Source organism: Podarcis vaucheri (genome assembly GCF_965113315.1).
Source record: "Podarcis vaucheri genome assembly, chromosome: 7".
Classification (NCBI taxonomy): Eukaryota; Metazoa; Chordata; class Lepidosauria; order Squamata; family Lacertidae; genus Podarcis; species Podarcis vaucheri.
This window is the reverse complement of record NC_138765.1, coordinates 1073511-1098590: the sequence shown is the minus strand read 5'-3', so window position 1 is coordinate 1098590 and position 25080 is coordinate 1073511. Positions and strand designations below refer to the sequence as shown.

Sequence of the window (25080 nt, the reverse complement as noted above, 5' to 3'; positions counted from 1 at the left end):
CGGCGGCCGCCCGCCCGGCTGGCTCCCTCGCCCGCTGGCGCCGCCCCGCCCGCCCGAGCCCCGGCCGCCCCCCATGGCCGTGGAGAGCCCCGCGGTGCCCCCGCCCAGCAGCCCCCACGCCAGGCCCCCTTCCCCCTCGCCGGCCGCCGCCGCCGCCGCCTCCCTCCTCCACAGCCACCACCACGCCAGCAGCCTGGGCCTCGGCGGCGCCAGCGCCCGGCCGCTCCAACAACACCACCACGGGCCCGGCCCGGACGAAAGGTCCAGTACCCGCCTCTCTCTCTCTCTTCTAGCGGGGGGGGGGCGGAGGGGCACGAGCGGGGGAGGGGGCGGGCAGCCAGGCGGGGGGGGGCAGCGCAGGGCCCCCCCCCACATCCCGGCATGGCGGGGGGGGCCAGGAGGAAGAGCAGGAGCAGCGGGCCCGGCGGCCTTGGTGGGCCTTGGGACGCCCCGCCACGAGGCGACAGGGTGACAGGCGGGGGGGGGGATCCTCCTCCTCCATCCTTCCCTCCCCCCCCCTCCCTGGAGGGCAGGTGGGCAGCGCAGGGTCGCCGTGGGTCTACCTTGGCGCGCGCGCGCGCACGTGTGTATGCTCGCCCACGGGGCGCGCGCCTCCCCCCCTCTCCCTCCTCCTCTTCCTCCCTCCCTGTGGAGTTCTCTCTTTCATGTGATGCGGGGGTTGGGTTGGTAAGTAATCTCTTTTATTGAATAATTCAATTTGTACCTTGTTCCTTTCTTTCCCCGCCACAAACAAAAGGCCAGAAGTCAGTAAGCATTTCGTTTAAGGAAACCAGCAGAACGGTGTCCCCTTCTGTTGGGCTGGCTGGTGCCCCTTCCGTATGTGACGCTAACTTAGGAAAGTACTCACAAAAGCACACACCATCCTGAAAAGAAAAAGGAGATGTTTCGGATTACTGTATTTTTTAAAAAATAGCTCAAGCCCTGCTGTAAGCTTTGCAGGGTGAGGGGCTGCCCCCTCGCCCGCCTCCCCCCCAGCCAAGGGCTATGGAGCTCCACCCAGGCGCTGTGTCTGCAGACTCCCTCTTCACCCGGCTGTCTGGAAAGTGGACACACGCTGCACTTAGTGCAGCTTTGCAAAGTTGTTTCCAAAAAGGATAAGCAGTTCCAAAGTGTAACAAATCACAGTGTCCCCAAAGTCATCAAACACTTCCACCCTCTCCCTCATTTGGTAAGCAAGACCCATGTACAGTGTAAGCACCTTATTAGCAACCCCTTTCTTCCTGTTTCCATCGTCCTTTTGTTAACTACATGTTCTGTGCAAAGTTCATGTTTGTACCTCACACAAGACAAGTGAATCCAAATGACAGTAACTCTGTGTTGTGTACATTAGACTCCTTATCCCATAACCCAGCGCTTTCCAAATCCCACCGCTCCTGTTCTTCATGTGAAACAAGGCCGTACACTTGGTCCCATGGCGAGTGCAGTGTTTTGTCCTGCTTATTCTGATGAAACGGGAAACGGTCTACGAGGGCCACACACTCGCTTATGCAAAATAGCATTGGCCTGTGCTTTCCTGAACTACCAAAAAAAATTTACTTTTGTGCGCATGTGCCAGAAAACATCTACAAAACAAGGAAACTACTAAGTTGTCCACTAAAGAACCGTATGCAATTTCTGCTTGGGGTGACAATAATTATAACAGTAGCAATTTATTACTTGTACCCTGACCATCTGACTGAGTTGCCCAGACACTCTGGGCAGCAAATGATAGTTTAAAGGCAAATTTCATAGTGAAGTGTTAAGTTTAGAGATTTTTTTAAAAAATCACCTTAGCGTGCAGTGCTAAGCTCCCTTATTCTGATTGGCGGGTGGGCTGGTAGATAGGCTGCCTCTTCCCCAACCTTCATTGGAGGAGAGGGGGTAGAAGATCTCCCTGAAGGAGTGCCTCCATCTCCATCGTCCAGCCGGGACACGGGGGTCCAGCTCCAAGTTCCCTTCAAGGTGTGAAGCTACAGTGAGCCAGGCAGAGGGTCTTCTTGGTAGTGGCGCCCTCCCATCACGTCAAGCAGATAAACAATTATAGGACTTTCTGAAAGCAGCCCTGTTCAGAACAGTTTTTAATGGTTCATCTTTTATTGTGTTTTTAATATTTTGTTGGGAGCTGCCCAGAGTGCCTGGGGAAACCAGATGGGCGGAATATTATTAATAATAATAATAATAATAATAATAATAATAATAAGTAGTTGTTATTAGGCAGAAAGCTACTGCCAGCAAAGGCCTGAAAAGGAGGTTGTTTGGGGAAAGGGGTGTTGGCAGCTTTGGGTGCAAAGCGCTGAGGACCCTGAACCATTAGGCCTCAACTACCTGTACCTGGCACTGCAAAATGGTCTCTCCCGCCCCTTTCTGCCCTGACCACCTCAAGCAGGCAAGGCCTGGGATATGTCCCTAGACCCACCCCTCTCTGGTCAGATTCATCGGCTGCTAGTGCTGCAGTCACACACCCCTTTTCTCTTTGTGCCCCGGCTCTTGCTGCGTGGTTTGGCTCTATTCACTCAGCGACATTGGTGGCAGAGGTACCACTGCTGTTAGTCCGGTTGAAATTTCCTAGTCAAACTAACAGGAGAAAAGGGTTCCTTTCTCCATCACTGGCCCAGCTCTGGTGGTCAAAATACGTTAGGTGGTTTATCTGTATGTTGGTAGCTCTGGCAGGGACCTTAAAGCACAAATTCGGCCATTAACTGTTACAAAAGCCCACCTTTCCGCCAATTAAAAGCTTGAGCCATTTTATTTCTACTTGTGACTGATCTAGCTGCAAGCTCTGAGATGGGCTGAACCTGCGCCTGCTGACCATGTCCTGGGCAGCCTGAGTGTGTGTTCAGGGAGTTTGAGGTGGCTGAATGAGGCAGCCCAGGCTTGGCCTGATGTGCTACCAAGAGTTGTGCTACCAGGTCAAGAGACCTGCTTCAACTTTGAACACAGATTCTATTATCTCACTGCTGTGACTTTATATTCCTCAATTCGTAAGAATTTACGTGGCACTTCTGAGTTAAGTGCATTATTTCAGCACTGCCAACAATAAGCCATTGTTGAGGCAGGTCTGGCAGTGCTTTGTAAGATCTGCTGGATTTTTACATTCTTCCTATTGACAAAATTAGGCTGGGAGTCAGAGGGAGAAAGACAGAATAAGGATGTGCACACTTGGAAAGTACGAAGTCCTAGGCGCTGATCCTCTTGCCGTTTTGTGGGAAGGGATTAAAATGCAAACTCTGTATCAGCATTTTATGCTGGTTACAGTCAACATATTTTTAAGGGAAGTGTTCTTGTGCCTTTAGTAGTTGGATGGAAAGGGAGAACTTTTGCAGATAAGAGTTTCTTCTCCTGCCACTGAGTCTCACCTGAGGACACCTGCTGAATTTCTGCTTCTCTCCCATTGTTGGCAACGTAGGAGGCTGCCCCCTGTGGAAACTCGTGGGCATTCTTGGGTGAATGACGTCAGCTTAGAAAGCCGTGAGTCAACAGTGTGACCAGCAAGGAAGATGGGGGAGGAAACGTGGCTAATTTCCATTACAGAGCTAGATTGCATATTAACTTCTTTGTGAAATGACCTTTTAAATTACCGTATTTTTCGCTCTATAAGACGCACCAGACCACAAGACGCACCTAGTTTTTGGAGGAGGAAAACAAGAAAAAAAATATTCTGAATCCCAGAAGCCAGAACAGCAAGAGGGATCGCTGCGCAGTGAAAGCAGCAATCCCTCTTGCTGTTCTGGCTTCTGGGATAGCTGCGCAGCCTGCATTCGCTCCATAAGACGCACACACATTTCCCCTTACTTTTTAGGAGGGAAAAAGTGAGTCTTATAGAGCAAAAAATACGGTAAATATTTGGCAGGTGCATATAGCGCTTAATGCAACCAAGAGTGACTTGCAGAGTAGTTAGTGGTGGTGATTTTTTTACTGTCTTCTGATTTTTTTTTGCCCAGGGAACCTTGAAAGCAGTTTTGGTAGTAGGAGCAAAAGGTGGCCTATTCCTTCGGAAGAAGGTGTCCTACATTCTTCCATGGCGGCCTCTCTTGACGAAGGGACCTTTTAATAGCCAGCTCTGCGGGTTCCATTCTCCTCTGTGCTCTGCCCTTGAGCTTCGTTTGGCTCATCAGTCCATAGCACCTGGTTCTGCTGCAGGCTCTTGTTTTGAAAGGTGCAGAAAGCCGTGCTTTTGGGCAGGTTGAGGCCATCGAAATAATTCCAAAATGTCTAAGTCTCATCTCTCCCCAGCCCCTAGCTGGAGGGCGGGTTTTTCAGAGAGGTCCAAGTTAGCTGCCTGCCTGAATTAAAGACGTAGTTTGTCTTGATCGCCTTTGAAAATACAGTTATCTCTAGCTTTAAGGAACTGGGGTTAGGAAATCCTCCACGAAGGTTTCCGGTGTCTCCACCCTGCAGTGTATGCTGCTAAACCAGAAAAGGAACTCCCACTCCTGCAGGGTCATGCCCTAGATGACGAGCGTGTACTTAGGGGCTGGTCCCACTCCTGCCAAGTCCCATAGGGCCGACTCCCACCCCAAGGCGTGTGCGTTGTCACACCGATGACAGGTCCCTTTTCATTTCGGGAGAGCTGAGCTCCAAGCGTTTGCCTTATTCCAGATTTCTTAGTGAGCTCCTTCATAGCATTTCCCCGGCATTCCGAGTTCATACTTTGGGTGAAGAAAGGTCATGGTTTCCATCCCCACCTGCCTCTCTGAGCAGGGCTGGGAGCAGCCCCGGTCTGAAACCCCAGAGAGCTGTTGCTAGTCAGTGTGGGCCATACAGAGAGAGAGAGACCACTGGTTTCGCTTGGTAGAAGGGAGATGTTCATAAGATGCATTAAGGTTTTGTACAATAATGCCAGAGAATGGCATTTTGCCTGCTGTAGAAAGTGCATTTATACTCTAGTGGGCAGGGACTCGCGTTCCACCTGCTGACTAGAGTTCCCCGTGGCTGGTTAGATTTCCTTAAAATGTCATTGGCCAAGAGTTTTTTGTTGTTGTGGAGTTCCTCACTCCAGGAAACATCCTGGCTTTTCTGAATTCATAGTTCACAGCACCCCAGCTCCTCCCCAGTTTTGCTCTCACAGGAATCATTCACTGGGTAATTACAGTTTGGTGTTCCCTCCAACACCACCTTCTGCTCCAGTGTGTGAAATCTCAGGCCTTTGGTGTGGACCTGCAGCCGGCACAGATTTTAGCTGATGTTGTAGAAGGCTTCCATAATTGCAGCTAAGTTCTACTCAACAGTAGATCCTTCCAAATTAACGAACCCAAGTTACACCCATTGTGGTTATGGCTGATGTTGGGTCCTCATTAACAGACCTGTTACCTTGCTGGTTTCAGTGGGCCTATAGTGAGCATGAGCAAAGTTGAGCACAGCCCTAGGTTTCAGCAGCCTCCTAGGTAAGCAGTAGTGCTAGAAATTATCCAGGCGCTTTTTGCGACAGGCACGGGTCCAACTGTGACCACGTGGAGATCTCTGGCTGCCAGATGGGCGACTGACATCTCCGTCTGGCTGGCCCCTCCAGCTTTCTTAAGCAGGTCAGCAGAAGAGCTTATTTATTGCATTTATATCCCACCTTTTTCTCCAAAGAGGACACGGTTAATCCTTCAGCGGCCCTGTGAAGGAGGTGGAGGCTGTGGCTGCCCATAGGTCACCCAGTGAGCTTCATGACTGAGTGGGGATTTGAACCCTGATCTCCCAGGTCCTGTACCACACTGGCTTCCTACAGTCCTTATGTTATGGGACAGCTATATAAATAAATATAGGGCAGGCAAAACGTCACTTAGAAAAGGATCTGAAATATTTTTCTTGAAGCTTGAATATGTTTCATTCTCAATTGTTTTATTTGATTTTAATGTGTTGTAAACTGCTTTGCTATTTTTTCTTTAGATTATAAAGTGGTATAGAAATGAAATGAAATAATAACAACAAGCTCAATTGGAGGGGCGTGCCTAGACCTACCATTGTGGCAACCATAACCTAGGTTCAAGGTGCCATTTGGCAATCGGCTCATATAGCTGAGTGTCTTAACACTGGTATGCAGGTCAGGGGAACGATATCAACCCTATTTCATTTTAATATTGTGTTTCTTCAATCCAAAGTTTAGAGACCAAGGTGGTTTTTCCGTGGCTTTCCCATTTCCCACCACCAGGGGGCAGCAGAGACACTGGCCTTGATTTTTGGCCAGAGAAGGTCTTACTATTATATCTATTAAGTTTCAGACACAAAGTAAGAAGGCAGAAACTATTCTCATAGAGAGAACTGACATATTTCGGTTGCAGTAATTAAATAAGAGCTTGATATTTCCGTAAACTGTCCGGTAAAGCAAAACCACATACCACTTGCTCTGAGGCCCTTCTGTCCTGCAGTGTTTCTGTCCCTTAATCAACTTAGAATATTCTCCTAAAATTACCTTTCTGCCTCATTGCCTTGACAGTGTGGCTTCTCTCTTTACGTCTGTGCGCTGGATCCCTGTCATGTTTCATTCAAAGTTACATGTCAGGCTCAGTGGCTTTCCTTTGGTTTCCCCCCGGTCTTTTCTTCACGCTCATCGCCTGCTGCCCTCCTTCGGCACCTGCTCCCACTCCCACTTTTCCGTTCCGTGCCAGGCATCTCCCTGTATATATATGCCTGGAGGAGCCCCCCATGCGCCCCCCCCCCCGTGGGCCTGTTGAAGCCAGCTCCTTCTCTTGACCTCTGAGAGGTCGTGCTGATCTCTGCCATTGCACAGCCTTCTCCTGCCAGGGCTTCTTTCCTCAGCCTGGTATCCTTTCTCTGGCAGATGTGATCTTTCAAGCGCAGTGCCTTTGCTGTGCCTGGGTTTTGTACTGTTGGCACCAAACACCTGCAGAAGCACGAGCGCCCGGAGAAGCTTCTGTGCTGTTCTGATCCAGGCCTTGGGAGGGTCTGTTTTCTCCTGCAGCAGGCTCCGGTCACGTGATCTGTGAGGTCACACAGGGCGACTGTGATGTAATGCTTTTCATGCAGCTCAGCATTCTGCTGCAGAGGTAGCAAAGGGACTGGCTCCCGAGGAAAGTCCCCAAGAGCTGTGGTGGGCCTGTCACAAGGCTAGCGTTTCCCCCAGTGCCAACTTGATTCTCTGAAAGCCCTATAGCCACATGGCCACCACGCTGCTTTGCCCTATAGCCACAGTGAACACGTATGGCAAGCTCTCCTATGAAGTTGACAGAGCCCTGTAGCTTTTAGTAATAATTACTGTACTCAGAGTTGCTGATTAACAGCTTTTCACACAGCATAAAGCCACCAAGTTTTAGATCATTTTGACTGCCAGAATAAGGCTACAATCCTAACCACACTTACTAGGGAGTAAGCCCCATTAAACACAGTAGGACTTACTTCTGGGTAAATATGCATGGGATTGCACATGTATCTTGCATGCTGAAGCCCTCAAGGCGTTCTCTATTGCCAGACTAAGCATGGTCAAGGCGAAAGCTGTGTATTTATGCCCAGGTGGAAGAGGTTTAGGTGAAGGGATCAGTGCTGCCATTGGAAAGTGGGTGGCAGAGATGAAGTCCAGCTGCCCTAAAAAGGCTGCGGCTTCCCTTCTGTGCCCCCCCCAAACCCCCTCTCTCCCAAGCATTCATTTGGAGGGATGTGAGGTGTTGGGTGCCGTTTTTCTTCTAAGTTATTTTGAGAGTTGGAACAGTTATAACTAGTAAATTGCAGTGCCAGATTTGGCTCTGTTTAGGTCTTGGAAGCCCCTATTGCACATGCTTCCAGTTGTGGAAGAGCCGCAAATAATTCTGAAGGTTGCTGCCAGCTTTAAACTGTTCCCTGTCTGAGATGCAAACACTCACCCTGGAGGTGGTGGCACTGTCCTGGCACTGCCCTGGCTGGCCACGCACTACGGTCAGCACCGCGTCACTGTGTCCTGCTTACAGAGAGGAGGAGGCGGCACCCGAGTGAGGACAGCCGGGGGGCTGAGTTGTGGGCAGGGCCGTGTCAGCTGGCTGGCAGGCTCTGGGGAGAAAGTCAATAGTTCTTGTAGCAGCGGCAGCAGCCTGGCTTCCACCATATGTGCTGCAGAGGCAATTTGACTAGCAGCAGACTTTTAGTGTGAGGTGGAGGAAGAGAGGGCTTCACTGAGGTGAGGCATGGATATACCCGAGGAGCAGGCAACCCTCACCCAAGCCTATTTTTTTATTCCCTCTCTTCCACCCCCTGAGATCAGGAGAACAATCCTGTTTGCTGTACTCAGGTAGCACCAGTAGCTCCTTGCAAGTAATGCGGGCTCACGCCAGAAAGGATGTGAGCTTGTCTCCCCCGGCAGCTCTTCCTTTCGTGAAACACATCGCTTCCTTGAGTGCCTGCTGTTTCTTAGCCCTGGAAGTCAGATAAACCACATCCTTTACCTATTGCCTTCAGTTTACAAGCACAGAACATGGACTAGCATAAGACAGGCAAATTGATGTGGTTCTTTATTTGAAATACATTTTGAGTCAAAATGTAGTGAGTATTCTAGTTTTAAGTGCGTGTGAAGTTTGTGAGTCCAGCCTTCCAGCAGAAAAGTGGGCATGGTTGCAATTTCCACATCTGACGGTCTACACTGATATGGGCTTCTTTTCTTAAATGAAGATTACGTCCATTAAAAATGTCATATGGGAAGCTGGCCCCATTGCCAGCTTTGTATCTTGGTCTAAAATTTGCTGTATGTCCTTGGGCCTCACTGTTGTACTTGGCTCACGGATACTGACGGAAGCAGCTAAACCGTTTGTGGCCTGGAGAGTGCCAGCCTAGAAGTTTTGCTTTCGTAGTGACTGGCTGGCCTGGTGCCTGCAGGGCTTCTGCCCTAGTGGTGGTGGTGCTTGGAGTGGTGGTCTTCAGAGCACCCGCTGACCTTTCCCCACTGCTGGTGCCTCTGCACAAACCGCAGTAGGCAGCCAAGACAAAATAAAATAAAAGCCTGTGTGTCATTCCAAGTAGGAGAAGAGCCCCTTTCAATGGCTGTTGAAGGGCTCAAGCAGATATTCAGGAGATGTTGGTTTCGCTTTAGAAATAAGATTCCCACTCAGGAATTTGGTCGCATGTAAGGAAAGCTTATAAGCTGTTGTGGCAGAGGGATGGTGAGCATGACGTATCAGCTGAATCCTTGGTTCTCAGCTCACACTGGGTCTCGCCGCCAGGCCGCCCTGGGTCAGCCCATTATCGTCACCCTCCTAGCTGTATTATGGAGGTGATAAAAATGGCAAACCTTTTTTAGTAAACACTTAATTTATGAAATGAAACCATGTCCTGCATGAACTCCTTTGAGCAGTTTTGGGGACTTGCGTTATTTATCCTTTCAGCCTTGCAGAAGAGTGCAGGGTTCCTCAGCAAATGGTTCTGTGGCTTTGGATTGGGGATGGAAGTTGTAGTGACTTTTGTCTTAGGACGGGAAGAAGGTGGCACTTCAGCTTCAGGCTCAGCTTTGGGCTTTCTCAGCTCTTCTTGCGTTGCCACTTTGCTGTATTCTTGGGCTGGGGAGGAGTAAATGGGTGACCTTGCGGTGGCAGTGTAAAAAGGCAACACTTCATTTCTGTGTAGATACCAAACAGTTGTAATAGCCATGTCTCTTGCTTTTGTTTAACTTTGAGGTTTCCAGTCACAAATGTGTTTGCGTAGTCAGATACGTAGCCAGCCACTTGAGGGTTGCTTTTGCTGGTGTGTGTGTGTGCATGTGTGTGTTTCTGTCCTCTCCCGGAATATCGTCTTAGGGCTGGAGCTGCATTCATTTTTGCACATGCTCTGCAGAATAAGGACCTGTTCTGGGAGGAAGCAGGACTGGTTCGTTCTTTCCCAATGATCAGGCCTGGGACCTTTGACAGGCAAGCGACATGCTGTTTAGCACAGTTTCCTGCTTTGAAACTCCCCTCTGTCAGCTGCCTTGCTCCTTCCAGCCAAATGATTCTGGCTGTGTGTCTTTACAGGGAGGATGGGGAGCTGGAAGAAGGGGAGCTGGAAGATGACGGGGGCGAGGAGCCGCATGAAGCTTCAGAGTCCCGAGAGAAGAGTCGGAAGGACAAGAGCGAGAAGCATCACAGTGACTCGGATGAAGAGAAGACTCACCGGAGGAAAAGGAAGCGTCGGAAAGAGCGCGAGAAGGAGAAGCGGAGGTCCAAAAAGAAAAGGAAATCTAAGCACAAGGTGGGTGAGGCCAGGCAAGCGTCAAGGACGTCAGTTTCAGACCCCTCCTCAACCTTTCCTTGGATGTTTGCCCTGGTCTGGGGTCGGAGAGCTGGGGACGTAAAGGGGGTGCCAAGCACAGACTGTCTCCTGCATTTCTTAACAAGGGTCTTGGTGGGCCCAGAGCCTGCTGTGCCAATGGCATGCTGGTCTTCAAAGGGGTGGGGGCCACACAACTGCATGAAGGAGATGAGAAGTGATCAGTGATGAACTAGAATCAAAGGTGGCAGAAATGTTTGGAGGCTAGAAGAGATCGCTCTTGATTAAAAGCAACTGCTTCTAAGGTGAACAGATGATACGAGGAACCAAAAACAGTTAGACTTGCATGTAGAAATACTAAAGTATCTGAAAAATCATGTAAACTAGAGTGCATGTGCTGGAAGCCCAATTTCAAGTTGCATTTGATGCCTTTGAAAACTGCCTGCTTGCTCCAGGCAAGCAGTATTTTCCAGCTATTTTCCATCCATCTATCTATCTATCTATCTATCTATCTATCTATCTATCATCTATCCATTTTCAACTGCTACCCATTAGCCAGAGCTTTCAAATCCCTAAAAACCAAGGAGGGCCATTGGCCTATCAGGTTTATAATCTAAAAAGACACAACACAAAAGATAAAGGGGTTGGGAGGGAGGAGGAAATAAGCAATCTAATGGCCAGCTGGCATGAAAAAGTTAACGGAGAGGAGGCACAAAAAGTTGCTTGTCTCTCTGTTGTGCCGATGGGGTGTCCCTGCTGCCCTTGTCTTCTGTTGGCTGTTACAGCCTGACGTAGTGACTGCTGCTTCATAAATAGTTGGAATTCCCGCCTGTGTAGAGAAGTCTGTGCTGAAAACATTAAAGCTCCTTTTAAGCAGTAGGCAGAGCTGGGTGGGAAAAAAGAGCACGACCTGGGGAGCAGCCGGTAACAGCCTTGCCCTCCTTTGCAGCGCCATGCCTCTTCAAGTGACGATTTCTCAGACTACAGTGAGGACTCCGACTTCAGCCCTGGCGAGAAGGGGCACCGGAAGTACAGGGAGTACAGCCCTCTCTACTCCTCCTCCGTAAGTGCATTTGGAAGTTAACCGGGAATCGGGCTGGGGTCTCAGTCCCACCCTGCGGTTAGGCAAAGGCTCCCACGCAGCAGGGGCCAGCGGGATTTGTGGCAGAACACTGGCAGGTGGCAGTGGAGGCCTGTGTGCCAGAGGGGAAAGGGGGCAGCTGGGGAATGCCTGCTCCCGGAAAGGGGGTTTGGAGGAGAGCCTCCCCCAATGTGGTGCCCTCCGTCCTTTTTGGACTACAGTTCAGCCTCAGCCAGCATGGCCAGTGATCAGGGATGGCCCTCTGGAGAGGCTGGTTTAGAAGATGCATAAGGAGCCCATTTGTACCTCCAGACCCTACACACCTGAGGACCAGGTTATGTGAGAGACCGCCTTATTCCCACGGCCTACGGGAGAGTTTCTCCTGCAAGTCCCCAGGATCTCAGCAGCCCTCCTCCACAGGAACTCAGGGCAGGGTTTTTGGTGTGGCTGCCCCTGCGGTGTGGAGCAGCATTTCTGCCGAGAGACGGGCAGCTTTCCCAGATGGCTGAATGGGTCTTTGCCAGGAGTGCCTATGGCACTCTGTTTTCAGTGCATTTGCTGTTTTCATTGTACATCTCCTTGAGATGATGGGTGATGGTGATCATCTTGTTATGCCTGGTAATAACTCTGTGTGCGTTCACTTCCAGTCTCACCAGCAGTATTCGTCATCTCACAGCGCCCCCAAAAAGGGATATTCCAAAATGGAAAGCAAGAGCTACCCCACGTACGAGGAGTATGAGAACGAGGGCTATTGTGACTACGAGGGAGAGGATGACGAGGACATGGGCAAAGAGGACTATGATGACTTCGCGAAGGAGCTGAACCAATACCGGAGGGCCAAGGAGGGGTCACACAGGGGGAGAGGTACACACCGGCCTGTGCTCAGCCCTCATTCCAGATGCTGGGGAAGTGTTGGCTCCCCAGTACAAAAGTGACGCCCAGTGTGAAAGTTAGTCAGCATTCAAAGGGATTAAACTTGCCTTTTTAAAAGGCACCTTAGGCTCAGTGCAGATTTTTGTTCTGGGTTCAAATTCAGAAAACAATTGGCATCAGGGTTGCGTTCCTGCCTGCTTTTTGTCATCAGGGAGGAGTTGAACTGTCTCTGCCTGTTGGGCTCCCTTGAGGCCAGCTGCATGTTTTGAGTCAGATTGACTTTGGTACCGAAGGTGCATCAGCTCCTTGGTTACGCAGCATCCTCCCCTGGGACTGAGGTCCCTTGCCACAACATGGCTGCTTTCCTTTCCCTTGAGATCTTAGTCATAGAAAGGCAAGGCAACATATTCCCCCCCCCCCCGGGTGTGTTGTGTCCTCTGGCCCACAGAATCATGGAGGCAGGACTGTGCGCCGTTGCATGGGAATTTTGCTGTTCCTGATAGACAGATGCAAAACGCTCTGCTGTTCCTGCTTACAGGGAGCCTTGGCAGGAAGCGGGAAGCAGCGTCTCTTTATGCCCCAGAGTCTGATCCGGTTCCGCTTTGTTTGTCTTGTGTCCACAGGGGGTCGTGGCCGAGGCCGAGGGTACCGTGGTCGTGGAAGAGGCGGGATGCGAGGGCGAGGCATGGGCAGAGGCAACCGTGGCAGGGGAAGAGGAGAGCACCCGGAGGAGGAGGAGGAGGAAATGTATGAAGAGGAAATGGAGGTGAGCTGGCACGGTTGGCGCTTGCAGCCAGCCCAGTTTCCTGCGTCCTTGTGTGGCATCTAATCAAAACATACACAACTGTATACAGTGGAAGTATAATACATACTGCATGTCCCAATGCAATTGGTATCATGACCCAAAATAATATCCCCTTGAGGCCTATGTGTACAGTGGCAGAGAACTTGAAAAAAACAGATATGCAATCTTGCAAATTGCTGTTCAATATAACTGAGAGTTCAATAGTTCAACTATGTAGTGAATCTTCTAGATAAGATGAAGGACTCTGGCCGACAAGATGCCTGGGTATTGTCTTCATTTCGCATGTCATCTTCTAGTTGGTTCAGACACATTGCTACATGACACATGTCATGCTGTTATTACAGGGGTCTGCAACCTGCGGCTCCGGAGCCCCATGTGGCTCTTTTACACCTTTGCCGCGGCTCCGGGGAGGATACTAGCGAGGGGAGGAGGCACATTGTGTACCCCAACACTCCCCACTGTGGCGGGCGCTGTACTGGCTGTGACGTCGCATGAGGGCGGTGTGTGCGTTAGTCACGCACCGTCCCGACGTCACCTTCCCGCCTGCCCGCCCGCTACATTGTAAGGGGCATGTACGCTGGTCACTGCATTGAAAGGGGGCATGTACGCTGGTCACTGTTTTGAAGGGGAGTGAAGAACACACACACACACACACAAAAAGGTAACTTGTTAATTTAACGTTTATTTCTATGAGGAGGAGTAATTCTGAGGGGTCAAACAAAGAAATAATAAAAAAGTGACAAAAAAGTTATTTTTATAATGACGAGTTTTGCGGCTCCCAGGTTTTTTTCTTCGGAAACGGGTCCAATTGGCTCTTTTTGTCTTAAAGGTTGCAGACCCCTGTGTTATTACAGTGTACATTGCGACTGTACATTGCATGGACATTATTTTGTCCAATTGCATAATATCAATTCCATCGGGACATTCAGTTCGTGTTATACTTGGATTATATACACAGCTGTGTTTGTTTTGGTTAGATTCTGTTCTCTGTATTCCTTCATTGTTGGATACTCCTTGTGTGGCATCTCATGAGCCAAACCCCACTTTGCTGATTTCTCCTCTTTCTGAATGCCAGTACTGCGAAGGAGAAGAGCCTGCAGGGGGAGATGAGTATGACGACTATTCCAAAGAGCTGAACCAGTATCGCAGGAGCAAGGAAGGAAGGGGAAGAGGTAGGTGGGGCAGGGCTCTTGCGGTTGGCCAAGGCTGCAGTCACCCCTCTGGCCGGCAGGCTGGAGCCCTCACAGGCCTCAAGTTCCCTTTTGTTTGCACTGGCACTATGTGATCCAGTTGCCTGTGTGGACTTGAAGTGATGGGGTGTCATCTGGTGCCATTTAAGAAAATGTTGTTGCTTGACTTGTTCCAGGCTTAGGTCGTGGCCGAGGCCGTGGCTCCCGAGGGCGAGGAGGCAAGGGGATGGGCCGAGGAAGAGGCCGGGGGAGAGGAGGCATGGGCAAAGGAGGGGGCATGAATGAAGAGGACGACTACTACGATGACGACATGGGGGTGAGCGACTTCCCCGACCCCCTTCTGCTTCCAGGGGGCCAAAGCCTGATTGGTCAAGATGCAGTTGCAATCAAAATTACTCAGCCCCCATTGCAAATCAAGTTTACAGTGGAACCTCGGTTTTCGAACATAATCCGTTCTGGAAGACAATTTGACTTCTGAAACATTCGAAAACAGAGGATCAATGAGCGGTTGGCAGAATCCATTGAAAAAATAGAGAAATGTGCCTTGGAAGCCGTATGACTTCCAAGGCGTGTTCGAAAACGGAAGCAATTACTTCCAGGTTTTCTGCGTTCTGGTTCCAAATTGCTCCACTTCCGAGACGTTTAAAAATCGAGGTTCCACTGTATTATCAGAATTTGCAGACTTTCAGCTGTTTGCAATGAGCAAATCAAACAAAAGCAATTGCAATAGCTCAGTGCAGCAGATGCTCCATGGTTCCCCAAATTCAGCTGAAATTGCAACTTATACTGGCTTCTCCAGTCTTGCTCTTATTCAGCCCCCTGTATAGAACCCCTCACAGCAACACAAATACACCAGGTGTTGTCTCAAGCGCACCTGGTACAACTGATCAACGTGTGCTTGAACACATGAAATACCTGAGCTGGCTAGGGGGTTGCAGAGTGTCAGATTTGGCTGCATGGTAGAAATATGGCTAAGTCAGGAGAATGGTCCAAGAAGGTAAGAGAAGAGAACATTGCCCTTCACAAACAAGGAGCAGGATACAAAAAGATAGCAAAGGCACTGCATGTTCCTAGAGACACTGTTGGCAGCATAGTTTGCAAGTTCAGAGTTAAAGGAACAATGGTAACACAACCTGGATGGGGCAGAAAAAGGGAGCTATTTGCAGCAGCGGCCAGACTTCTGAGAAGGCAGGCTGGGAAAAACCCTTGAGTGACTGCAAAATTGTTGCAGCAAGACTGGGTGGCAGCAGGCAATATTTACAGAGTGTTTTGTTCTAAAATTATGTAAGCTACTTTCGGAGGCTTTGCATGAATAACATTGGTAAATAAAGTGTCTTGTGATTGCCATAGGATGGAGGCGGAGGCGGGAATTATCGGCGGAACGACCACGATAAATCTCACCAGCAATCAGATAAGAAAGGAAAAGTCATCTGCAAATATTTTGTGGAGGGAAGATGCACCTGGGTAAGTGTTGAGGACCAGCTTTCGTTCCTGGCTGCCTGGTGATGGGGTGACCAGGTCTGCAGGCGCATGTGCCATCAGAGTCTGTGGCAGCAAAAACTGCAAGGCGTCTGTCTGGCGGCACCTTAAAGGCTCATGGACTTGCTGTGGCAGAAGCCTTCTTGTACCAGAGTCCACTTGCACCAGAGGCTTGTACAGTACAGTGGTACCTTGGTTCTAAAGCTTAATCCGTTCCGGAAGTCTGTTCCAAAACCAACGCGTTCCAAAACCAGGGCGTGCTTTCCCATAGAAAGTAATGCTAAATGGATCAACCTGTTCCAGACTTTTAAAAACAACCCCTAAAACAGCAGTTTAACATGAATTTTACTATCTTAACGAGACCACTGATCCATAAAATCAAAGTAATAATGTACTACAGTCACACAATCAGTCAATCAGTAGCTGAATGGGGTTCTACACAGTCACAAAACAAAACAAAAAGAACCACAAAAACGCAATATAAATAGCAAAAACAGACAGACCTCAGCATAGCACTCAAAATGGAAGTGTGGCGCTCAAAACAGAAGTGTGGCACTCAAAATGGAAGTGTGGCACTCAAAACAGCACATTCAGCTTCCGAAAAAAGTTCACAGACCGGAACACTTTCTTCCGGGTTTGCAGTGTTAGGGTTCCAAGTTGTTTGAGTACTGAAGTGTTTGAGAACCAAGATGCCTCTGTACTTATGAGGCTGGTGGGTTTGGAGACAGGTGTGTGGCTAACAGTTTCCGGAGGCTTCCATAGTAGGCTGGAGAGCATGTGTCCAGTGTAGGAAGAGCCACTGCTTGGGAAGATAAGGGGGGACAAGCCCAGAGGACTTCTGGCTCCGCTGTGCACCTTGCTTGTGGCCTGCATTGCAGTGCTGGAAGAAAGCTTGCCTGCTTTTGCATCCGCTGGAGAGCCGTCCGTCCCATTGCTGATAGGAGGCCAAGTCAGGAGTGGTGAGCAGTCAGCAGTTCTTGTGCCTCAGCAGGGGTCAGTGAGCAAGCGGTTCTGTGCGTTGCTGGCTAGCTGTTCTCGTGGCCCTCATGCCTCAGCTCCGTTCCCCTGTTGGTGGTGCCCATAATGGCCACATTTGGTGGTTCACCTGCCGGTGGTTGAATCGTGGAGACACAGAAGCTTCCATCTCATTTAGGGATCTCTGTCTCTGGTTCCTGTGGCCTCATTTTTGCTCTGATCCTGCCAGGAAAGGGGGACATGAGCATTTGACTAGAATGAGCAGCAGATGAGGTGAAGTGCCTGTTGTGCTCCCCTTCACTGCATTTGGGGTTCATGGCTGATGGGGGCCCCAGGGCATACTTGCCCTGTGTGGAGGACGCAGTGGCTACCTCTTGGTTTTTTTTTTTAATATATACATTTTTTATTTTTTACCAACCACCAAAACACAAACAGTGGAAACCCCCCCAGGTGGCTGATACATTGGGTATACAATATTCAATAATATACATATTCAATAATTACATATTCAATAATAACATATTCAAATTAACCATACGTATACTTCTATATACCTTAACACTCCTCCTTCCACAAGGTTTATTTAACTTTTAACATTTTAATTGCCTCAAATTGTTCAAACCTACTCAAATAACATTTTCTCAAACAAGTGGCTACCTCTTGAAGGAGGGATAATTGTTTCATCACTATTCTGTTTCGTTTGTTTATTTTGTGTGCCCTTCACAAGATCTCGGTGTGGCTATAAATGTAGAAATGCAATAAAAGAAAAGAAAAATCGGCAGCCAAAGCGTTAAATTATGCCCCATTCCCCATCGCCAGAGTCACGTTCTCTTGGGAGGAGGGCAGAGCAGTGTGGCCCCATTGCATGTGCCTGGAAGTCTACAAGGCATATGGTGATCTGTGGCTGGTTGCAGAGGGAGGGCAGCAGTGGGCATCTGTTGCTCTCTAGAATTTGCTGGACTCTGGTTCCCATCAGCCCCGTCCACCACAGCCGGTGGCCAGGGATGGTGGGAGTTTGAGTCCAGCAGTGCCTGGAGGGCCATGGGTTCCTGAAGAGATCACCTTGGGCTCTCCATTGACTTGGAGCATATTAGATTTCACCTCTTTTGCAGGCATAATGTTACGCCGCTAGGTGCCCGCTAAGTCCCGCTTCTGTCTTGCTGTACCACCAGCTCTGCCCATTTTGGTCTCCTGTGCCAGCAGTTCACTGCTGATGTCGCAACATCACCTGCCCTTACAGGGTCCATCCCAAAGACCTTGAGTGCTGACTGAGCCTGTCCCTGTAACTTGGGAAGGAGTTTGTGGTTGTACATGGCTGTTGCTGTTCTTTCCAAAGGAGAAGTTCTTCTTTTCCCCTCATTGTCTGATGGTGTGGCAAGGTGGCTCATCTCACCTCTGGGGTTGATGGGGGGGGGAGAGAGTGTTTCCAGGGATGAACTGCTAAACATCCTTTGTGCTCAGGTGTCACACTGTGCAAAAGTCAGCTCTTTGCACCTTCTGCTTTTTCCTGGCAGGGCGAACACTGCAACTTCAGCCATGACATTGAGCTGCCAAAGAAGCGGGAACTGTGCAAGTTCTACATCACTGGCTACTGCGCCAGAGCTGAAAACTGTCCCTACATGCACGATATCCTTTCTGGTTGCTTCCACGCCGGGGTTTCTTAGATTTGCCTCCTCTGAGTCCTGCATTTTTAGAGGAAAGCTAATATCAAAGGGTAGGTGGGGAGGTTTAATCTGACTCTCCATACTGTGGACAACGGCTAAGCTTCAATCAAAGTTTTTGAGCTGGGCCAGGGTTGCTCTAGGGAGATCAGCCCCACTTCCTTGGTGTGAGCGCCCTGAGTCTGGGGGTGGGCCTGCTGCAAGCCGAAGCCTGGCCTGGGGTGCGTTGGTTCTCCTGTGCCTTTGCCCTTGGCCTGATTACTTTCTTTAATGCCTCGCACGGGACTTCCCTTGCAAGCTCTTCCACACGACTGGGAACTGCATCAATGGAGACGACTGCATGTTCTCCCACGAACCTCTCACAGACGAGACGCGGGAGCTTCTGGATAAGGTGAGTGGGCCGCGGGGCCGCTGAGATTTGCTTCCGGTCGTGGAAGCCCTTTGCTGAGGGCGGTGCCTTCCAGTTAGCAGTTGTGGGGGGCGGGGATGGTTCGGGAGCCATGCAATCGGCGTGTGGGGATAACGGGAGACTCCTCCTGCCTGACCACCCGAGGCGGCCCCTGCCTTCTTCGCCCACGGCCTTGTTTCGCTTGCCCCTTAGATGCTGGCGGACGATGCTGAGGCCGGAGCAGAGGACGAGAAGGAAGTGGAGGAGCTGAAGAAGCAAGGCATCAACCCCTTGCCCAAGCCGCCCCCCGGGGTAGGACTGCTGCCCACCCCCCCTCGGCCGCCGGGGCCGCCGGCTCCAACGTCGCCCAACGGCCGGCCCATGCCTGGCGGGCCACCTGCTCCGCCGCCCCCGCCGCCTCCCCTCCCGCCCCCGGGGCCCCCGCAGATGCCGCCTCCGATGCACGAGCCGCTCTCGCCCCAGCAGCAGCAGGACATGTACAAGAAGATCCCCTCCCTCTTTGAGATTGTGGTGAGGCCCACCGGCCAGCTGGCGGAGAAGCTGGGTGTGAGGTACGTGTGCCACCTTCCCTCCAGCGCGCATGGGGATCTGGTGGGGGCAAGGAAGGGGGGTGCGCCTGGGGCCTCCCCCTCCCTCCTGGGGGCAGCCAGAGCGCTTCAGGTCCAGGCCTGGGAGGGAGCCACATGCGGCAGGTTTGGCTTGACCTGCCTCACCCTATGCTGAAGGGAGCCACCTCTGAAAAGGCTCCTCTTCCTCCTGGCCGTTTTCTGACCCTGGCTGCGTTCTTTCCTCTAGGCACCCAGGCATGTCTCCGCCTATGTTCCCTGGGCATCCCGACATGCCCCCCGACATGCCCCCCGACATGCTTCCCGACATGTGCCCAGACATGTGTCCCGACATGCCCATGGGCCCCGGCATGAACCCTGGTCCTCCCATGGGCCCCGGGCCCCCAATGATGCCCTTTGGGCCTGAGGAGATGCCCCCCGGCCCACCAGCCCCCGACTTCTATGACGGCTTCTACCCGCATCCAGAAGGCTTGGAGATGGACCCCAACCTGATGGGAGGCCCAGGTACTTGATCCCTCCCTCCCTCCCTCCCTCTCCTCCAAAGGAGCCCAGGGGCAAAACAGCACCATTGCAGGCATTTAAAAGGAAGCATGTGAAAATAAGTCACATGGAGGGCAACCAAAATGGTCAAAGGCCTGGAAACAATGCCTTATGAGGAACGGCTAAGGGAGCTGGGCATGTTTAGCCTGCAGAAGAGGAGGTTAAGGGGTGATATGATAGCCATGTTCCAATATATAAAAGGATGTCACATAGAGGAGGGAGAAAGGTTGTTTTCTGCTGCTCCAGAGAAGCGGACACGGAGCAATGGATCCAAACTACAAGAAAGAAGATTCCACCTAAACATTAGGAAGAACTTCCTGACAGTAAGAGCTGTTCGACAGTGGAATTTGCTGCCCAGGAGTGTGGTGGAGTCTCTTACTTTGGAGGTCTTTAAGCAGAGGCTTGACAACCATATGTCAGGAGTGCTCTGATGGTGTTTCCTGCTTGGCAGGGGGTTGGACTCGATGGCCCTTGTGGTCTCTTCCAACTCTAGGATTCTAGGATTCTATGATCTGTGTTTACTCATTTAAAAAAAGCAGTTAAAAATAGGTGAGCGTCAGCAGTGTGGCTAAAGAGAAGCTGTGGGCAGTAGGCCTATCATCATCATCAGACACCCCACCTTTTCCCCTTATGGGACTCAAGGCAGCTTCCGTATGAAAACAAGACCGTTGGACTACAGCTCCCATCATCCCCGACCACTGGTCATGCTAGCTAGGCATGATGGGAGTCGTAGTCCCAACAACATCTGGGGACCCACAGGTTGCGAAACACTGCGCTAGAGCATTGAGTCCGATGGGCCCTTGGCCCCTGCAGCCTGGAGAGGCCCAGTGCCCCCAGGGCCACAGTTTGCTGGGAGGCAGCCGCTCCCGGAGGCTCCTCCGTCCCCAGCATGGCTGTGCTTGCTCTCCCCGCCCTTGTTTCTCACGGCCTCCTTGCCTGCGCTTCCCCTGACAGAGGGCTACGGGAACTACGATGAGATGGACGAGCTGCCTGGGGAAAACATCTTCCCCGACCCTTCCCTGGAGCCAGACCCCTTCTGCGAGGGAGGGATGCCCAGACTGCAGAAGCCTCCCCCCACCAGCGTCCCCGACTTCCTGCCCTCCACGCAGCGGGCTCTGTACCTGCGCATCCAGCACAAGCAGCAGGAGGAGGAGGAGAGGGCTCGGCGGCACGCGGAAGGCTACAAGCCGGATCGGGAGCACGAGGAAGGCAAGTGGCTCCCACAGCCCCTGACTCCAGGCTTGCTTGCTCAGAGTGGCAACTCTGGTTCTTGGAGGGGGGGGGGCAAGCTGCTCTGGTCGTGCAGCCTGGCTGTCTTGGTGTCCTCCTAAATAAGAGGTTGGGAAGTGGACCCCCAGAACCCCCTCCCTCCATGGACCACTTTCACAGCTGGGCAAGGCTGCCTACCTGTCAGTCACCTCCTGTCATAGGACGTCAGGTGACTCCACTTCAAACCTGCAGCTGGCAAAGGAAAAACCAGGCACTCACCTAAGTCGCCCCCCCCCCCGCCTTCTGAGTCTTCCTTCTTTGCCAGTGGCAGAATTTGAGACTTTTTGAATTTGATGCTTTTTTCTGCAGGTTTATTTGCCCCGTCCCACCCTGTCACATGACTTCAGGTGATGAGCAGGGGGCCGTGGGTGGGGCCAGAGGTTGCCCGTCCCTCTCTTAGAGCCCCTCCTCCTGGGGTTCTTGAGCTGCAGCTGGTGAGAAGGTCTCTTCATTTAGGCTGAGGACACAATCATCTGCCATTCATGACGGAGTCTGGCGTAGTCCAGAGCCCTAACTGACCTCTCAAGCTTGGGTGGTGCTTGTCTCAGAGACAGACAGAGAGGCAGACCTTTTGCTTGGGGTGGCAGTTTGCATTTAATGTTGCCTTAAGCGCTTTGGCCAGGCGAGGTTTGCATTTTGCAGTTTCAGGTATCTGTCACTTATCCCTGATTTGGGGGTTACTCCTATAGCCAGGAGTGATACTCCAGCTTTGCCTCATGACTCATTCTATTGCCTCCTCTCTCTGCTCCCCCCCCCCCAGGTGATACTGGCAATTGGTACTCCAGCGACGAGGACGATGGCAGCAGCAGCGTCAGCTCCATCCTGAAGACTCTGCGGCAGCAGAGTTCCAGCCGGCCCCATGAAGACGCTCCCAGTGGCGCTGGCCCCGCCTTGGGCAGGAGCGACCCTCGCCTCCAGAAAAGCCAGCCCCCGGGAAGTGGCCGGCCGGCCGACCCTCGCCTCCTGCGCGACCCCAGGCTTTCTCGAGGCGTGGAGCCTTCCGCTCCGCCCGGCGCGGGGGACGCAGGGCCCACGGATCCCCGGCTGGCGCGGCACATCCCCCCCTCTGCCCCTAAGGCAGACTCTCTGCATCCCAGCCCCTCGGTTGGGCAGAAGGGCGTTCCGGTTCCGGAAGAGGAGGAAGGGGAGAGGGCCCTGAGGGACAAGCCGGTCACGATCCCCCTGGATGCTCTGCCAAACCACACCCTGAGGGACCCTCGGGGTCAGCTGCAGCAGTTCAGCCACATCAAGAAAGACATTGTCCTGGTCATGCCCGGTTTTGCCCGCACGGTCCTGTGGAGCCCCGAGGACCTCATCCCGCTGCCTGTCCCCAAGCAAGAGTTTGTTCCCGTCCCGGCGGCTCTGCAGGCTCTGCCTGGTCTGGATCCGCGCCTGAACCGGCCTCAGAACTCCACAGGTCTCTCCGACCCCAGGCAGCGGGCAGCAGCCCCAGCAGAAGCCTCGGCCGGCTCTGGCTCCAGCCTCCCGGACTTTGAGCTGCTCTCGAGGATATTGAAGACCGTCAACGCAGCAGGCAGCCCAACCCCGAGCGACAAGCCCAGCGACCCCCGGATGCGCAAAGCCCCTGCGGACCCCAGGCTGCAAAAGGCTTCTGAGCCAGCGCCCTCGGTGCCCTCAAAGCCAACGGAGGCCACCAGCACGTCGGCAGCTGGCCCTGCTGCCTCCTCGGAGGCAACCCCCAGCATCGCTCCCTACGACCCCCGGCTGCTGACGGCGGGAGGGCTGAGCAGAGGCACCGGCCAGAGCAGCGTCCTGAGCGGGATCAGCCTCTACGACCCAAGGACTCCGGGCTCAGGCGGCAAGGCTGCGGAGCCAGCTGGGGAGGGCAGCCCGGCGGGCAAGGGCTCCGACGGCAGCAGCAGCAGCAGCAATAGCAAAGGCAGCGCCAGAGGGAAGGAGCCCTTGTTTGTTCGCCGGTCGGCCCTGGACCAGCTGGAAGCGGAGAAGCCCAGCGCAGAACCGTCAACCGACAGGTACAACAGCTACAACCGGCCACGGCCCAAGGCCGCCGCTGCCGCCAGCACCACGGCCACCACTGCCGCCACCACCACCACGCCTGCTGCCACAGAGACTGCCGCACAGCCCGGCATCCACAACCTTCCGGTGCCCCCCGTCTATGGCATGGTGAAGCAGGCAGCCAAGTCCGGGGCAGGCAGCCCCTTTGCTGGAAACAGCCCTGCGCAGGAGGGGGACCCGCAGGATGCCGGCTCCTTAAAGGATGTTTTTAAAGGCTTTGACCCCACAGCCTCCCCCTTCTGCCAGTAGTATTAAAGACTTGCCCCTGCAGCCTTGTGCCCGAGAGAAGCAGCAGTGTTCGAAACTTGTTCTCTTCTTTTCCTTTTATTCCATTAATCCACCCCCCTCCACCCCAGCCATATAACTTGTATATACATCCTTTGGGTTTTGCTCAGTGCTGTAGTGTGTAATATCCAAGCTGCATTGTAAACAAGTAATCAGAGTATCTTAAGTAGTACTAGCCAGTATTGTCTGATGCCCTGGGCCTTTGTCTGAGGCTCACCTGAAATCATTCATTGTCTTCAAATCTTCTTTGGAAACCTGGGCCAGCAATCCCTCCAGCCCTTAGCCTTCCTTTGCACAGTGGGCTACGTCCGAACCCCTCCTGCTTCTCCTCCTCCTCCTCCTCCTCTGGTGTTCTCTGTGGGGCGGAGGAGAGGCTGGGGAGAGAAAGGTGGTTCTTTCCTCTTGCGTAAAGGGATGCTGCTGTCAGCCATGCTGATCTGTAGAATATATGTATCTTCATTTCTTAGCTGTAACAAAATAAGTGTATCATAGCCTTTTTTTAAGAAGAAGAAGAAGAAGAAAAAATCTAGTGCGGTGAAAATTACCCTGGAGAAATAACCATGTTGGATTATTTTTGTAATTGTGTTGGATTTTAAGTACTTGTTTGCCATTTCCTGGAGGTTGCTGGATCCAGATCCAGCTGAACTAGAACAGGGTGCTACATCTGGGGTGTTGGGGCGGCCTCTCAAAAAAAGTGATGCTTTCTACCAAAACAGAATTTGTATTATTGAAATTAAATTATTAATATCCCTTTGATTCCACTTGTCTGTCTTCTGCACTTGTCTTAATAAGCAGGCACTGCCAGGGCTCCCAAATGGCCTGTAGATTATGTAGCTCCTATGAGAGCAGGCAGTTTCGCAGGCCGTCTTGGGGAGGTGGAAGGGGGCAACCGTAGAGCAGGCAGGCCAGGGCGCAGAGGCTCTGCTGCAGACTGAATAACTGGAGATTCCACGTGGCTCTAGAAGTGGAAACGTTGCTGCAGGTGGACGGTCCTTTTGGAAGCATCAGAAGAGCAGATGTCTGGCGTTGGTGCTTCAGAATCAGCTGATGAGGACCAGGAGCAAGACCCAGAGATGGCAACGTCTGTTCTTGAGAGCTCATCGCAGTCAAAAAGCCCAGCCACAATCTCTTCTCGGAGGGAAGAGGAGTTTGCGGCCTGCGCTTGCTTCGTAGCCCCCCTGCCCTGCATAGTACTACTGCCTCTCATCGTCTTTGTGTTAAAGCACACAAAGCTGTTGGGCCTGATCCTGTAAGCGCCTGCCGCCTCTTGGCAGCCTCCTTCCGGTGGGGCTGCTGCTCTTTGTCGTCTTCCTTCTCACTTGTCCATCTGCACTTGAAGGCAGGAGAGAGACTGGATGCTGGCCTGGAAAAAGTATTTCTCAACAGCAAGGGTATTTCGCGGCTATTTGCAGTGTTCTGAAAGAAGCATGAGCTCTGTCAGCTCGACAGAGACGAGGTGCTTGTGCCCTTTCTGCACCAGAAAATGAGGAGGAAGAGGCAGCCGAGGCTTCCCCCCTGCTTTGACGGAGTCTGTCTTAGCGACCCAGTGTGGTGATAGGAAGCATCCTGCAACCGTGCTCAGCACACAGCATCCCCAGTAAACGCCGTGAGCGGAGTGTGTCTTGGCTGAAACTGACTAGCTGTAAGAAGGTCTTCTCTTCCTACCGTGTAGTATATATGTATGAGAAGTGGTGGGGTGTCTTTCATTCGGAGAAAAAAGTATTTAGGGTTGGGGAAACAGCTTTAAGGCATTTGCGTTGCTGG

The 25080-nt window shown here is 52.0% G+C and overlaps 2 protein-coding genes across 4 annotated transcripts in view; one reads left to right on the top strand and one right to left on the bottom strand.

Moving 5' to 3' along the window:
* The window catches only part of SAE1 (SUMO1 activating enzyme subunit 1), a 30954-nt gene extending 24376 nt beyond the window's left edge, over nt 1-6578 (bottom strand). Inside the window, exons 1-2 of the mRNA XM_082231236.1 lie at nt 6398-6578; nt 725-884 (exon numbers count right to left, since the gene is read on the bottom strand). The gene's annotated coding sequence lies outside the window, so the exon portion shown is untranslated. The remainder of the gene's footprint in view (nt 1-724; nt 885-6397) is intronic.
* On the top strand, nt 74-24072 carry ZC3H4 (zinc finger CCCH-type containing 4; the record flags this gene model as incomplete). Of its 3 annotated transcripts, none has more annotated exons than XM_082230956.1 (14): nt 74-261; nt 9912-10128; nt 11096-11209; nt 11875-12091; nt 12724-12866; nt 13981-14077; nt 14272-14411; nt 15446-15559; nt 18064-18175; nt 18492-18601; nt 18812-19170; nt 19415-19689; nt 20680-20934; nt 21755-24072. In XM_082230956.1, the coding sequence occupies 14 exons, from the start codon at nt 74-76 to the stop codon at nt 23278-23280; spliced, it is 3867 nt and encodes a 1288-aa protein (XP_082087082.1). In that variant the 3' UTR covers nt 23281-24072. The 3 variants fall into 3 exon arrangements, with proteins under 3 accessions (XP_082087082.1, XP_082087083.1, XP_082087084.1); XM_082230957.1 differs by lacking the exon at nt 74-261 and adding an exon at nt 656-687; XM_082230958.1 differs by lacking the exon at nt 74-261 and adding an exon at nt 6978-7144.
* Nucleotides 24073-25080: the final 1008 nt, after the last annotated feature.